General features: G+C 36.9%; 1 protein-coding gene across 2 annotated transcripts in view; it reads left to right on the plus strand.

The window, feature by feature from the left end:
- The window catches only part of LOC110440512 (neuropilin-2-like), a 65595-nt gene that overhangs the window by 28709 nt on the left and 19755 nt on the right, over window positions 1-17131 (plus strand). For both annotated transcript variants that reach the window (XM_021483634.1, XM_021483633.1), the window contains exon 2: window positions 4196-4271. In XM_021483634.1, the coding sequence (XP_021339309.1) occupies window positions 4217-4271 (55 nt within the window). In that variant the 5' untranslated portion in view covers window positions 4196-4216. The remainder of the gene's footprint in view (window positions 1-4195; window positions 4272-17131) is intronic.

Genomic DNA, 17131 nt, shown 5'->3' on the forward strand with positions numbered 1-17131 from the left:
GGTGTGTACACGATACTCAAGAACAATCCAAAACCAGTCCTTGGTCGCGACCATTTCTCGTAAATTTTTCGAGGATCATCCCTGATTGCATTGCCAATTTAACAATTACGAAAAGTTGCAAGTTTAAGTCATATAATCCTATAGAATCGGATAAATAAACTCGAGTAAAGTAGGCTCAACTTTTCAGGACGTTACGTTGTGAATTGATGAATACCACGTATCGGGAAACATAACGAAGAATTGCATCGGATTTATTACTCTGTGGTTAAAATGTTGTTCTTGGGTAAAATCTTTCTGAACTCTTCAATCTTGTCCGTAGGTATGTGTCAAAACGACACGGGTAAAGTGGCGAAGTTAGCAAGTTTGTATAACGCAAAGGGTCGCAGTTGCGTGGTACTATTAACCGGCAGGAGTTTACAAATGACATCCAATGCGAATTGAACCGATAATGATAAAAGTTTGAGTTTGAAAATTAAATATCAACGGGTTCAAAACAGCCAAATACGTTCCGATCTTTTCTTTTCGAATGAGAATTGCTGATATCACAATTGTTTGGTGTTCTTCATGTCTTGCGAATTCGGCTGTTGGCGGTCCTCGTCGGAGTGACTGCCTTTAAGCGTACAGTACACATTCTGTCGATATCGATGACCGATTCAGTCGGATTTGCAGACGATCAGAAAACTACTTGGAAAAGTTTATTTCATAACAAAAAATAGTAGAAGATTTATCCGTATATTAGATTGAATCTTTTCTGAAACTTATTGTTGTGAAAACAACATCGTTACATTCCAATTACCTGCTTTGCCCATGCCAGGTCTCCCCGTATTCGAGGTGTCGGTCAACGCTATCGTTATATTTGCGACATGCTTTCCTATTAATTCCCTGTGTTGCCATGGCTACCTGAACAGCATGTATGTATTTACACCTGGTAATTGTTTACTATTTTGATTGACAGATGGAAATATATCCGTTGTAGCTTGGTCAATGATTTATCGGAAAATGATCATACAGAATGATGGGGTGACTTTCATGTTTTGCATGCAAGAAGATTCGTGTGTCTGCTTTCTCATGATTGCAGTGTTCGAGACCTTCAAGACTTATTGACTGATTGCAGACAACACCCTCTTCTTGAGTGACTATAACTGTATTATTTGGACACATCTTCACAATTTTATCCGCGAGAAATTTGAATAGCTCAGTCTTGTTGCTGTTGTCTCTCATGAAGCTAATCCAATTTTGTGGGATTTTACCTTTGTCAGTCACTCTGCGTCTAGCTCCTATGTCACGCTTTGATCGTGTTTCAGCTTTTAAACTAGATGACCAGTATACCTCAATCACAATATCTGTTCTCGTATAAATACAACCATATGCTTGTACTTTTGGGATTACCTTTAGTTCTGCCTATTCCTCAAACGTCTTCGATATCCTCGGAGGCAATGAATTGATTAAAGCCGATCCGTCCAAAACTATGACGTCAGCTTCTGGCTCAGTATCAGGATGAGTAAAGGAAGTCTCTAGAATTGTCGCAAGCTGCGATTTCTGACAGCTTTGAAGATTACCATTATCACTCAGTGCAGCGGGAAAAGATTGATTCTCATGCTGAAAAAAATCCATCAGGTCACATTTTCTAGACTGGCAGGATATAAAAAGTGTAGAGAACAGACGACTTTCGTCCTTTAAGTGTTCTTCCTTTTTGAAACACCCGCTTTCGGTTCTGGCTTTTGCCGAAAGAAATCTGTCTTGTTCTTTTTTATTGGCTGATAAAATGAACACTCCTCTTTATCCAGCCCTTTCATGAACTCATTGAAGCGAATTTTACCTTTATCATAATGAGAAGCAAGCATTTCAGCAGCACTAGAATGGGCAATATTTTTTGTATCCAGTGTTAAAAGATCCTCAGTCTCTTCCATGAATGGATTACCCATATCTTTCATTACAATGTACAGCTTCTGTACTTTGTCGAAGAAAGCCTTTTGTGTCGGTTCTGTCTGTTCGTGATGTCTGGTATTTTCAGTTGCATCCTTGGCTTCAGATGCTTATTCATACTGAGCAACCAAGTGACCAACTTCATGTTCGGCTACCATCCACCGTCGTAGTGTAGATGGGTCTTCGGTCACACCAATATCACCATCATCACCTTTGATAACAACATTCGCTTGCTCATTAGCTTGGTCAATTGCCAACGCTGAAAAGTCTGCTTCTCGAAATGATCGGACCAGGGACAAGATTGTTAATTCCATTGTCAACACTAGATTCTAGAATTGAAATTGTGGACTTTCAGTTTTGCGTCGTCTACACCAGTCTTTGATACTTAGCACATCCTGTGTTTGTTCATTGACCTCTGAACAGCAAAACCCATAGGCTTCCTTTAGAAGCATGTAGAGAGTGCTTACTGTAACCTGGTGCATTTGCCGTGTCCTAGTGACACTTGAAGCAGAAAGAAAACATTTGGGACACTAAACTATACAAAAGTAAATCATTCGCCGACACTGAATCCCATGCTGAGTGGTTGTCCTTTGACACTCACTCTCTTTCTCCCGTAAAGGATAGTTGGAGCTTCAAAACAGGGTAAATTATATTTATTTGGCTTCTCTGTAAAACCATGAAGTCAATTTTTATATTAAGAACATTTTTTTTTTTTATGCTTGTATCACAAACTGAACGATTTTGCTGAATATTGACTTAATCTGCTGGGATACTAGGGCAACACCCTTGCATCCGCCGCTGTGAGATACATGCACTATTAGATTTACATAATTTATAATATTCCCGGGTTCAGTAAAATGATATGGTTCAATTATATTGCTGAAGTAAACGATTTTTTTTATTTATATGCAAGATTTAAATATGTCAAAATGACGGTTCATGATGAATAACTGAGGAAGGAGAACCTGCTGATAATATAAGGATCGCATAACAAAAATATTTTTTTAAATCGTTATGTTTCAACAGTTCATGTTTTCACATGATATTGACTTAGAATGTTTGATCATGCAACACTTTTTTCTCTATAAATGATTAATTTTCGACTTCAGATAGAATCGGAATACGCATTGAAAACGAGGGAAAAAGTAATTTGTTAACGTTGTAAAAAATGACGCGTGCTGCCGATAATTAAGGCTTCTGTTTCGGACAAAAATAACTGATTAAAGAAAAGTTAGTCTCAACATAAAAAGGGCTCAATTGCAAGTATGCTTTAATCTATGTAAATTATTGAAAACATATAATTATGAAGTATCTCAACACGTTCCTTATCTGACACATATTCTACATGTACACGTAGAGTGGTTTTGGCTAATATGACTTACTAAGTGTTATCGTATGAAGACAGTGAAAGTGGGAAAGAGAGTATACATGAATATATGTAATGCATGGTCTAGAAAAAAAAGAAGCCAAAGATATCATAACCGTTTTTCTTTTTTATACTTGTCAATGCATATATATACACTTTATGAAAACAATTTATAAGGGACATTCGTCTCGTGAATATTCCTTTAACAGAAAGGTTTGTCCCTTGGTTGAAGGAAGGTGTTTAGCCCCGTTCCATTTGTACCGGTCACATTCCGGTAATCTATATTTCCTGGTGTCTATAAATAATGCCGAGTTACCAACAAATATTTCTTTATTTAAATTCTGAATATTGGCATGTGTGCAATTAACTTCGGAAGATGAATAATTTCTGATTCAATAAGTTTCAACACGGACTTAGATATCATATTACTTAGTTTCATAGTGCGGTAAGAAGTTGCAGTTGCCTAACGGCCCCACTAGATCTATGGGGGTCCCTTTGGATCTCGTCCAGACCACCTGTGTTTACTGCCTCGTTTCAAAACCGCCAGGCGCTATTTTTAACAGGGCTTTCCCGAACAATTCAAGTGGTCAAACTGGACATTTGGAACGGACTATGAATATGGGGATAGCAAGGTAACATAAGTTGAAGTGCATACAACACATACATTCATTTAAAACATATGGCTCTTCACGTGATGTCCCTTCAATAATGTGTGTTTATTTACTAAATATTATTTCTCTTTATATAGAGACATAAGGACTTCAGCATAATTATTAACTATATTAGTTAAGTATAATAAGATATATATAGATATATATAGATATATATTAGCGAAACATGATTTTGATTTTTGGTAGTTTCATTCTTTAGGTAGATAATACTAGGACGTTTCGTTTGTTTAAGGTGCAGCTAGAAAGAGGCGACATGAAGATACAACTGTGGATTGTCGTGTATACACTGATGCATATCAAGAAAGGAGGTAATGTGTTAATTTGCATTCAACATTTAACTTTGTTAATTGCAAGACCCTTTGCAGTATTTCTAGTTTTCCTTTTCTATTATTTACAAGCTTTGGGTTCTGTCTAGCAACAACTGGTTTACCCGTTTTCATTGACCGGGCGGAGTGCTGTGCTGGGTGCTGTGATGGTGCCGTCGGCATGGTACTTCGGTGATATAGCACTACAAAGTCGGCATCAGATCCGCGCTACCACCAACATACCCTGCTTCGGACACACATACACATCTTCAAGTATAAGGTGGCAGTACCCAAATCGGATCACTTTTTGCATAAAATCCTTATAAATGAATAAATGTGGCAACAAATCAGTTATAACAATGACGTAGTCTTAGAAAAGATAGCCATGCAACATTTATTTTCTACAGATGATTAGTTCAAATTGAACTAGAATTGCATTAAAAAATGGCGTGTGCGACGACTACGCATTCTGTTTTGGACTATAGGAATAAATTAACACTATAGAAATACTTTTTGTTATATAAATTCTGAAGGTCATCATAAAATGTTAATATGCTGACAAAAATATATTCATGTGAAGCGTAACATACTGCAAAATTAAAGCCTTGATCCGATTTGGGTCCTGACATTCGCAAAAAACGGACACGGTGATTGGCGACTTCAGAGCGTTTTATAAATATCTCGAAGTGAACCCCGGATGCTAATTTCGTTTGTAAGAACACCCGTGGATATTCTTCTTTTGATACAACCGTAAATGAATATAATTCCTCCTAAGATATTTCAATGAGTTAATAAAATGACGGTTTGGTGATCCGATTTGGGTACTGTCACCTTACATAAAATACACGAAGGAGCGTCCTTAAATTATCTTAGCTGCTGAAAGGACGTTAAATACAATATAACTTAACCGATCCCGAGTCGAACATTTGCAATATTTTGCACTTTTCTTTTCTAAGCTCATTTGGCCCTAAGGACAAAGTGAGCTTATGCCGTGTCGTGGCGTCCGTTGTTTGTTCTGTGTCAATTTTTATCCCCCGCTTTCACTGAAACGGGGGGTATTAATTTGGCTTCGTCTGTCTGTCACGTCACAATGTTAATTGATTTTCTTCAAACTTGGTCACTGGGTGAAATGCCTTAAGGGCTCGGCCAAGTTCGATGACCAAATACAGCAAACCCCCTTTGGCAGAGTTATGGCCCCTTGAATAATGAAAAACTTCATAATCTGCCGCGCTTCGTTTCCGTGTAATAACTACAACAAATGTTAACCGATTTTCTTCAAACTTGGTCACTGGGTGAAATGCCTTAAGGGCTCCGCCAAGTTTGATGACCATATTACAGCAAACCCCCTTTGGCAGAGTTATGGCTCCTTGGATAACGAAAAACGTCATTATCTGCTGCGTTTCGTTTCCGTGCAATAACTACAACAAATGTTAACTGATTTTCTTCAAAATTGGGCACAGGGTTAAATGCCTTAAGGGCTCGGCAAAGTTCGATGACCACTTTCAGTGGAGTATATGGGTATGTATACGCATTTGGCATATTTAGGACACAATTAGAGGTCCAAAATACACCATACGCATTGACCTTCTAGAAGGAGAAGACGATTAGTGATCTTCCTTAAACTAGCGCTTTTGTTCTCCCTCAAATGAGCGCTTTAATGATGCAGGTTTTGCTATGAAGCGTGTATGTGATCTCAGCGCTTGAATGAGATGATAGTTTCGTGTTCAATGTCAAAGCGTCAACACGATGCTGATCTTGGCAGTCAAGGTTGCAATGTCAAAACGAAACCATACTGACGACAGTCATGCTGACCCATGTTCACCCCCCCAAAAAAATTGTGCGACTACAGGAATTCAGAGACACATAGTGAGGAATGGCCCTTGCTTGAGAAATCACAAAAGGGGTCACATTTCGTATTTTGTTCACTATGTGCTAGGCTTAGCAGATTTAAACCTTAGTTTGAGCACTGCAAACACGCTCTGTAGTGCCTTCAAAATCATGTTCCCGGACTCCAAGATTGCGCGAGGTAGGTCACTATCACATGTTTTAAGTATCGACTGTTCTTGAAACATTTTAACATTAAAACTACTGTCTAAACAAAATTCAGAAAAAGGAAAAATACCCTGCAAAAAACAAATAGCATGTCCTTACACTTAGTTGTATACAAAAGTAAAAATAGTGGGCAGTAATTGGATTTTCGAATTTTAATTAGTAGGCTTGCCTAGCGGCAAACTTCATGAATTGAACAATAAAAGCTATCCCTTCTGCTAAATGTTATTTTTATACTAAATCCATTTAATTAAAAACAATCATAAATACATGTAAGAATTATAGATATTAGATGCATAGTTTTCCTCATTTATTTCAATTTTCAGTCAATAGATCTACCTCAGTATATCAAAGGTACAAGTGGTATTTTTTTTTTTTTTTTATAAAATTACAGAAATTAAGTGTGATAGAAACAAAACCACAGCTATTAATCAAGACTTAGCCAAGAGTCTAGTTGATAGAATAAAGAGTGGTCCATTCACGATATCTACCGATGGTGGAGGTGACGAGTCAAGCAAGCAGTATCCGTTGGTGGTACGATACATGGACCCCATATCAGGCCTTGTGAACTCAGAGATATTGCATGAAGACATGAAATTAAAACAGAACGTTTTAAATGAATTGAAAGTTTTATTATGTTTGATAATTGACACATAATAACAATAAACAACGTATTTACTGAATGTAGCATGATGAATTACTTTTTGTTACAGTTAATCTATTGATATTGCAAAATACACATTGGCTGAGCAAAATACACATTGGGGCAGTAAAAATTACACATATGCTTAATAATGTAAACCCAGGTCTGTCCTTATTTAGTCTGGAGCATCCTTGGGTCAAGGGGACTCAATTTTGTATAATTGATGGCTATGACACCCCTAGGGACATAGGGGTGGGGCTCTGTTTGAAGTTTGTTCTTGCTATGTCTCAAGTACTGGATGAATCTTTCTGAAATTTCATATGTACTTACAGCACCTACCATGGAGTGCTATATCTTTACTTCATACCAATCATTTTAAACATATATTCAGGTGAGCGATACAAGCCCTCTGGTTTCAAGCTATACATTATGTCTCAACAACACGATATTCACACGTTTTAACCTTACCTTAATACTGGTAACCTACAATATGTCCTGCAAGCGAGGAATATTAATTGGTTTTATTTTGTTTAACGTCCTATTTACAGCTAGGGTAATTTAAGGACGGCCTCCCCTGTGTGCAAAATGCATGCGTGTAGTGAATGTGTGTGTATTTTGGGATGCTGCGATATGTTCGTGTTTGTATCCTTGTGATAGCGCGGAAATGATGCCGACTTTATAATGCTACCTCACTGAAACATACTGCCGAAGAGACCCAGCAGGACGCCCCGCCCGGTCACATTATAATGACAACGGGCGAACCAGTCGTCCAACTCCTAATTTGCTGAGCGTTAAGCAGGAGTAGAAACTACCATTTTTAAAGACTTTGGTATGTCTCGGCTAGGGGACAGAACCCAAAGCCTTTCTCACAGGGGCGAACGCTCAACAAATGGCCAAAAGTGAGGCATTGTCAAGGGAGACATTAGGAAGAAGAAAGCTATTTAGAAAGGAGAGAAGAGATAGGGTCCCAAATTTAGTCGCCTCCTACGATCATGCAAATGGGGGCAGCAGGTACAATTCTTACGCCCTACCTGCAGGGAGCTGGGATAGAGGGCTACAAAGTTGGGTCAAATAAAAAAACATTCACCCACAATCAAGGTCAATGGGTTCAAAAATGTAAAAACAAATATTTAAGCACCTTTTTAATGACTTCCCAAAAGACGACATTTGGTCAGTAGCATTCAAGGATGTGAAAATGATTAACCTTCAACCATATAAAAGGTCACCAGGGGTCAATTGCATTTAAGAAACTTTTTTTCTGAATAACAAAAATGCACAAAGTGATGCTACTTGGCCAGTAGTATGCTTCGATAATGGGCTATCAAGTTTGTTCAAATGAATGGCCTACTGCTCTATTCAAGGCCACATATGTCAGTTGTCTTAGAGAACATTTGAACAACTTCTTCTGGATAACGTTTAAGTACAGGGTGATGATATCTGACCAGACGCATGCTTGGAAAAGGGCTACCAAATTTGTTCAAATGAATTGCCTTCTCCCACATTCAAGACCACAAGAGGCATTTGTCTTAAAGAATCTTCAAAGAACTTCTTTTGAATAACCAAAAGGCCAACGGTGATAATGTTGGCCAGAAGCATGCAGGTATGAATGGGTACAAAATGTATTCAAATGAATGACCATATCCTATATTCCATGTCACAAGGTTCAATTGCCTGAATAAAATCTCAAAACAACTTTTTGTGAATAACCAAATGGTACAGGGAAATGGTATTTGACAAGTAACGTGCATGGATGAAAGGCTACCAAGTTCACATGTATTACCTTTACCCATAATCAAGGTCACAGGTTGAACTATATTTAAACCTTTTAACAACTTCTTAGAATAACCAGAAGTTCTAGGGTCATGAAATTGGCCAGTGGTATGCAGGGAGCATACCAAGTCGGTTTAAATAAATGAGCCTTAACCATATTCAAGGTCACATTGGTCAAATATCTTTAAAGGTTCAAGCAACTTCTTCTGAAAATTAAAACTATTAGCATGCTCAGTTAAAGGGACAATTTTGTGAAGTAATTTTTTTTGATAACGTTGTCATAAAATTCTTCATAATTCTATAGTTTGATACTCCTTATTTATGTCGAGAAAGTGACAAGAGACAATATTTTCTTGGCGTTTTAAATCAGTTATAGGAGAAATCCTTAACTGTGCAGCCGTATGTTTAAGCGGCAGCTGTCGGTGAATTTCTAGCTAACAAAATGTCTTTCCAGTCGTGGAGAGAAGGTAATTTCTCATTTTATTCACCTAGCTTCTCTGGAATACATGTACATGCATTTATTCTGAATCAAAAATCATCTTCCAGCATCATCTAAATCTCAAACATCGTTATAAATGATAGAGTGATCTATTGATATCTTTCTGCGGCTTGAAATTCTCCCTTTGGCACCCTCTCATTGCGTGTTTGCTCTAATTTAACCTGTTCGTTTTTATTAGCTCACCTGCCCGAAGGGCAAGTGAGCTTATGTCGTACCGCGGCGTCCGTCTGGCGTCAATTTTTACCATAAAAAGCCTTCATCTCCTGAACGACTGATTGTATTTTAACTAAATTTGGTATGAAGCATCCTTGGGACCAAGGGCTCAATGGATTTATGAAATAAGGGTATGGCCCCCTTGGGTGCTGAGTTAGGGGCCGAAAAAGGGGGGGGGGGGGATTTAGGGAAATTTCAAAAATCTTATCCAGTTCTAGAAATGCTAGAATCAAATACTACTCATAGATGTAAGGGCCTTTGGGTGGTTTATCTCAGGGCCCCCGTTTGCCCCTGAGGAGGGGGTGGTTTGGTTTGGTTTTATTTTGTTTAACGTCCTATTAACAGCTAAGGTCATTTAAGGAATACCAACAGTCTGCTGGAATACCGTCAATCAGGAATTGAAGAATTCTCACGATTTCATCCTCATTTCATTTCATCTTGGTTACTGACATCTATCCCCCCAATTAGATGAATTTCGGTGAAGAATGGAGAATGATATGACTTAAACGAATACCTGTCTCAATATTAATAAGTTAAGGGGCTTAGGCTGTGGATACTAAATTACTTAACTAGCCTTGTTTTCTCTAGAGATCTTTCGTGTCAATTTTGTAGTATTTGGGTGAACTTCTACATATTTAAAAAAAATAGAATTCAAGGTTTTTTCGCATCTTTTTTTATGTCTGAAAATGAAAGATTTTGTATACAGATGTATCACATATTTCTTTCGTTTTTACATCTATGATGTTTGTAATAGGTCACGTCAATTTATTTCAATATACATAATTTATAACTCAATAGTCATTGTTAATAGTTATATATATTGCAATGTACTTACCACACGTTTCTGTTCAATGTTTAATACAGAAATGTACATGTGTAGGAGTATATACACGAGTGCATAAAACTAATTATCACATGATATGATTGAAGTAATAGTTATCTAACAGGAGGTAAATAAGATGAGAAAAATAGGAAACCCCACTTAAGCAGAATCTAAAATCACATCCCCTAAAAGGAAACACCGAGTGTGTCTGATTCACTGCGTTATTTCAACCGGCACACTTGTATACTACATTGCAATGATATGACACCACGCATCTGACCGTTACCAATGACTTCGGATGGCTTTTGTGTCTGGCAAAAATCTGGCAACAGATGAGGTCTTGATAGTGCTGATTCACCCATATTTCATAATCTTTACGAATTCTGACTGTTCATTTGGAGAGAGGTGGTTGTTTTCACCCTCTGAGCCAAACAGTTTGTTTCTGTGAGATGAATCTTCATTTGATGTGCGAGTTCTCTGTCTTTTCTGTCAAGTGTCCGGTGATTTTTGATAAATTGGTCCCCGTATCCAATTGAGACATGCAGTCAATCTTTAGCACTGCCATAAGTATATCAATGAAGCAATTCGATACTAATTGAGTTCAAAAAACTATCTAATGCTTAATACGGCAATGAAAAGACTCGACAATCCATGGGGAGTTAGTAACTGTTTTGTCAATGTTAGCCTGTCTTAAAATATGCGTGCATACTGGTATTAATACCAGATATCTCTATCATTGGCAGGACATCTCTAAAGCTACGACCAACGACTACATTGTCGTCTTGCTCCAACCATGTGAGCTTGTCTATGATGTTTTTGTAATGCTTGCATCATTTTGGCTTCCAGAGAATGGTCATACTGTGTTCAAAATGTAGCCATCCGGTAGAGTTATGCTCATGGATTTAAGATACTTATGCTCCTTCTGGCCACCGTAAGATATTCTCTGAAGCTTATTGAGAGCACTTTTTTAAATATAAATATATATGTACGATCTAGTATGGCAGTCACTCTGTCTCGCAAGAATGTTTCTGAGAATACAGGATTGTATGAAAATATGTTCCCTACTCAAATGGTCAGGACGAAGGATAACTGGAACTACAGATTTATGCAATGCTTGTACTACAGACTGATAGGTTTTTGGAATACTAGGCAGAGAAATGCCAAGAGCGAAACACTTAATTACAACAGATATCAGTTTTTTATTTTCCCCCTGCAGGTAGGGCGTAAGAATTATACCTGCTACCCCTAATTGCATGATTGTAAGAGGCGACTAAATTTGGGACCTTATCTCTTCTCTCCTTTCTAAATAACGTTCCTCTTCCTAATTTCTCCCTTGACAATGCCTCACTTTTGGCCATTTGTTTAGCGTTCGCCCCTGTGAGAAAGGCTTTGGGTTCTGTCCCCTGGCCGAGACATACCAAAGTCTTTAAAAATGGTAGTTTCTACTCCTGCTTAACGCTCAGCAAATTAGGAGTTGGACGACTGGTTCGCCCGTTGTCAGTATAATGTGACCGGGTGGGGCGTCCTGCTGGGTCTCTTCGGCAGTATGTTTCAATGAGGTAGCACTATAAAGTCGGCATCAGTTCCGCGCTATCACAAGGAGACAAACACGAACATATCGCAGCCTCCCAAAATACACACACATACTCTACACGCATGCATCTTGCACACAGGGGAGCCCGTCCTTAAATGACCTTAGCTGTTAATAGAACGTTAAACGAAATAAAAACAAACGAACCAAACAACCCAAAAAAGTAAAAGAGCATTTTGTGCAGTTTTGTTATATACTGAAGAAGAAAGAAATGGGGCAAATTACATATGGATTTTGAGAAAATGTTCTTTGACCAACTTGTTCTAGCTTTGCAGCCAGGGTCATCCAAAATACAACAATTGAGAATGAAGGCTGATTGATTCTATGACAAGATGTACGACACTTCTAAAAGGTCACCAATTATTTCAGATTACCACCTTCATGATTGAGACTTCAAAGACTCTCTTCCTTTTAGGATAACCTGTGTACAATGGTACAATAAGATAAAATTGATTAATATTGTTAAAACAAAGACAACATTTTATATGTGAACAGGATCCGTAAAACAGGTCCTTGATTGTTACGAAAACAAAACTACTAGTGGTTTCTGCTTCAAAATGCTCTGTTTCAAATTCTCTTTAGTCCCCTTAAGTCAGTATATCCAAAAGCCAATTTAGATTGATTTTTTTTTTTACATTTCGTGTACCTTTACATTTTTGATATTTCTCGAAGATAGGATGGCGACCTTCACCAATACATTTTTCATTATGAGATGAATATTAACAACTGAGTATGAAATATCCCCTAAAAGCAATGTAAAAACGAAAGTCTAATGATAAAATGTATAAAAAATAAATAAAAAATGTATCAGAACAAATTCTAAAAAGGGACAAGAAAATAACATTTGATCTCAAAATTGATTGTTAAATCACGCCAAGTGATGAAATCGATTGGAATTTGGAATTGTCTGTGACCTAACATGCACTGAAAGATGTATTGTAGGCTTGCAACGAATTTCGTAACCAATTACCTGTTATTAGGTGCATTGCTTTTAAGTGGACGCCAGGGATGTGTCTCAGGCCCTCACCGTTTTGGGCACACTGGGTACTTTGTTGTGCGAAATGAATACTTTTCACCACATTTTTGGACTAAATTTTTGCAAACATATTTGAAATAACACCACTTCTTCATACTATGATATTTTTTGGTATACAAGAATAATAAGATTGAAAATCCTATATTTTACATAAAAAAATCACAAAATGTTCGACTTGAGTGATACGACGCAAAAAATAAGATTATTTTACAGAAAAATACTTTCAAGCTGATATTCCATTTTTCGACCCCATGCTGTAAGAAGGTTAATTAATCATCTAAATATTTAGAAGAGTGGTTCAAAGTATTAACATCGGATGTATAAGGGATTTAAAAAAAATAAAAGAACAGCATAAATCTCGTAGCACTTCTGAAACAAAATTTATGAGGGGTAGGCTCCTATGTAATTTTAACATAGCTGGAAATAGTTCCTTTATAAAAAAGCCTTAATATACCACAATCGCCATGATACCGGATAATATGCCTACTCCTAACAATAATTCTCACCCGGGTAAGAAATCGTGTCGGGTTGAAAAATCGTGCCGTAACAACATTCAACATTAAAGCTAAAAGCGAGGTATTGCCAAAAATGTCGCTACGGAGAATAAGAGAGTAAAAGGTAGAGAGAGATATAAAAATACTAAATATTGTAGCGGTTGCGCAAACATCAAATTGTGAATGGGTTCCCACATTAATCCCTTCTTACGAGATATGCCGTGTGTGATTGCAGGTCTATTCTTCCTCGAATCCCAAGCTTCAGTAAGGCAGCAGCAAAATGTCGTCATCAGATCCACGCTTCGCGGGAGCAAATACATCAACATACCCTGTCTCCAGCACACATGCACGCATACAAAACACATGTAGGCATGTACGTCCTTAAAGGGACATCACGGTGAAGCATTTTTGTTTTCAAATACTATAGTATACTTGTACTTAGTACGGTGCAAGTATTCTTCCGAATAGCCGATTCAAAGTTAAATAAAGCTGAAATCGACAAAAATGCTATTATGTAATGAATAAATATTTAAAAATATTAATCTTGTTAGTTTATTTGTCTAAGTTGTTATGTACCTTGCGTTTTTGTATACTAGTACAGTAGTTTATGCGAAAGGCAGGGATAAGTGATTGGCTAGTTCGATTTTGCTTTGGGGCCCTCCAAGGGATAACTGTTGTGATGTTGTACAGTTAACCACCGCGTAAAGCAAACTTTCTGTTCTCTCCTCTGTCGAAACTCGGGGTAACATGAGATGCGTGCGCTATTAGATTTACAATTATGTTTCATAATATTCCCGGGTCCAGTAAAATTGTATGATTGAATTATCTTGCTGAAGTAAAAGTCTTTTGTTTTTATTCACATGCAAGATGTAAATATCAAAATGACGGTTCAGGTTTGAAAACAACTGAGAGGAAGAACTTAATCGTGGCGAATAACAAAAATACTTTAAAATCTTAATTGTTTCACACGTTCATGTTTTCACATGAAGTTGACTTAGAATGTATGATTATGCAATAATTTTTTGGTCTATAAAATATTAATTTTCGACTAAATAGAATCGGAATACGTTTTGAAAAAGGAGGAAAAAGTGATTTGTTTACGTTGTGAAATTGGCGCGTGCGGCCGAGTACTACAGCTTTTGTTTCAGACAAAAGTAATAAGTTGATACAAACATGCAAGGAAAAGCTTCTATGCATACCAGTTCCAGAGATTAGTGACGAGACAATATGTATTAACGGGATGCGACCGGTACAGAATCTTTTACTAAACATAATTGTCCTGCGTCCTTAATAAAAATAAAGAAGCATACTTGCCCCATGCCTGCAGTTGTGTTTAAAAAGTCGATGTCCAACTATTTTAGAGAATAAGGAATTGCCACAAAGAAAAGTTATCTCGACATAAAAAGGGTTTATTTAATGAAAGTTGGGAAGAGAGTGTACAGGAATATATAATGAATAGTCTGGACAAAATTGACACCGAGTTGTAATAAGAAATTTCACAAACATTTCTCTTTATATACTTGTCAATACAATGTATGAAATATTTTTTTTTTAAAAGGGGGGGGGGGGGGGGGGGGGGGGGGGGGGTATTCATCTCGTGAATAATCCTTTTTTACAGAGAAGGTTGAGGGAAAGTGTTAGCACCGTACCCATTTGTACCGGTCTCATTACGGTAATAGATATTCCCTGGTGTCTATAAATAATGGAGAGATGCCAGATACAGATATTTCTGCATTTAAATAATGGCATGTGTGCAATTAACTTCTGACGAAGAGTAATAACTGCATAGCTGACTCATTAAGTTGCAACACGGACTTCGAATCTTATTCCTGGTTTTCATAGTGCGGTAAGAAGTTACTGCCTCGTTTCAAAACCTTTACGAGACGCTATCGGCGCTATTTCAGACAAGGCTTTCCCAAACAATTCGAGTGGTCAAACTGGTCATTTGGAACGGACTATGAATTGTGTACTCTATATGGTGGTACAGACAACATCTACGTTCAATAAATGATCTTATAGGCAATACAATTGTTCACAACGAACTAAAATGTTGCATTGATTGGGCAGCAGATCGATTATAGTTTCGTCGCTTACAATCCTCTCCCAACGAAAGTTCGAGGGGATATAGGATTCCGCCCGTACGTACGTACGTATGTTACACTCTTTGGCATCGCTTTAGTGACTCCATTTCTCAACCGAACATCAAGATACTACAAACAAGTGTTTGGTGTGACAATACCTGCGTTGAAGTTCAAGGTCACTGTTACGATTTTTGGAAAAAACTTGGTCATCGCTGTATCAAGTTCATTCCTCAAAGAAACTTTATGAAACTCCATACAGTTTTTTGCCATGACAATGTTTTCAACGGATTCAGTCGCTAAAGCAGTTACTGTTACATCATTGGGTTTTCTATTCAGTTTCCAGCACCTCCTTAAGGAGGAACAGGGTGTTATGTGTTATTTGTAAAAAAATCTAGTCAATTAATATTTTTCATTTTTTCCACATACATACATTTAGTTGTCCTCTGTAACATATTATAATATTATGGTCACTTTCTTGATATATAAGGGAGGTAATTCAATTTTAGTTATCTCCCTTGTCACAAAATTTTCAATATTCACAACAAAGTCATTTTCAACTGTATAAAATTTATTTTTCAAAATTTTCAAACACATTTTTCGAAAGTTAGGACAGAAGACATATTTTTCAAATGCAAAATGATAAATTTGAGTTTTGATTTTGGTAAATCTACCAAAACAGGAAAAAAATGACAAAATTTGGCAAATTTTGCATTTTCTAACAGGGTAAACTGGCAATTATTTTGAATATATCCTGAAAATCTGTCATTTAATAGTTTTTGAAACACTAAAATTATAAAGTCATTTGTATTGTAAATATTTGATAGGAATATGAGATCATGTTTCTTTCTTACTTTTTAGTCTACAGAGTTGGGAATATAAAGACATGCTGCTGGAATGGTGCTATTTTTAGAACAGATTGTATATGAATGAGTTACAATTGTACATATGAACAAGATGTGTATTGCCAACACAGTCCCTTTCAAGGAGGACAAGTACTTCTGTAGTATATACGACCTTAAATCTTGAAATATGACCTTGACCTGATATAGTTTTGACCTTGACTTTCACTTGACCAAATTTGAAGTCTCTATCTCATGTATCGAGATATAACCTTAAACTTGAAATATTACTTTGATCAATATATTTGAAAACATGGTTCGCACACATTTTAATTATCATTGAAAAAGATGTCAAAATAAAAAAATTAAATAAAAACTATGTAAAAAGCCTTTAAAAACCTTAAAAATCAGTAACTGTCTTGACAAACCCTAAAAACTAATGAAAACACTGTTATATCAAGGTTATGATGCCACTTTGTGCATAAGATTTAAAGATATTTAAAAAATAAACGGTCGTGAAATGAATAAATGGTCGTAAAATGTATAAAACAAAATAAAAACAAACAAAAATGTGAGGGGGTATAATATTCCGGAAATCATCTACCGGCTTCTGTTTCCAATACTACTGATACTATTCCGGGTCATTATTACGTTTGATACCTTCGGTGTACATACTTTAAATTTGAAGCTTCTTCGCGATAAAGATTAGGAAAAAACAATTGGACGAGCCGCATTCTGAACGAACAGTACGGTCAGAATAGGGAAAGTGTGCATTTAATCGGAAGTGGCTTGCGATCAATGGTTCGCCAGACCGACCAGAGAATT

This window comes from Mizuhopecten yessoensis, unplaced genomic scaffold (genome assembly GCF_002113885.1).
Source record: "Mizuhopecten yessoensis strain PY_sf001 unplaced genomic scaffold, ASM211388v2 scaffold11183, whole genome shotgun sequence".
Lineage (NCBI taxonomy): Eukaryota > Metazoa > Mollusca > Bivalvia > Pectinida > Pectinidae > Mizuhopecten > Mizuhopecten yessoensis.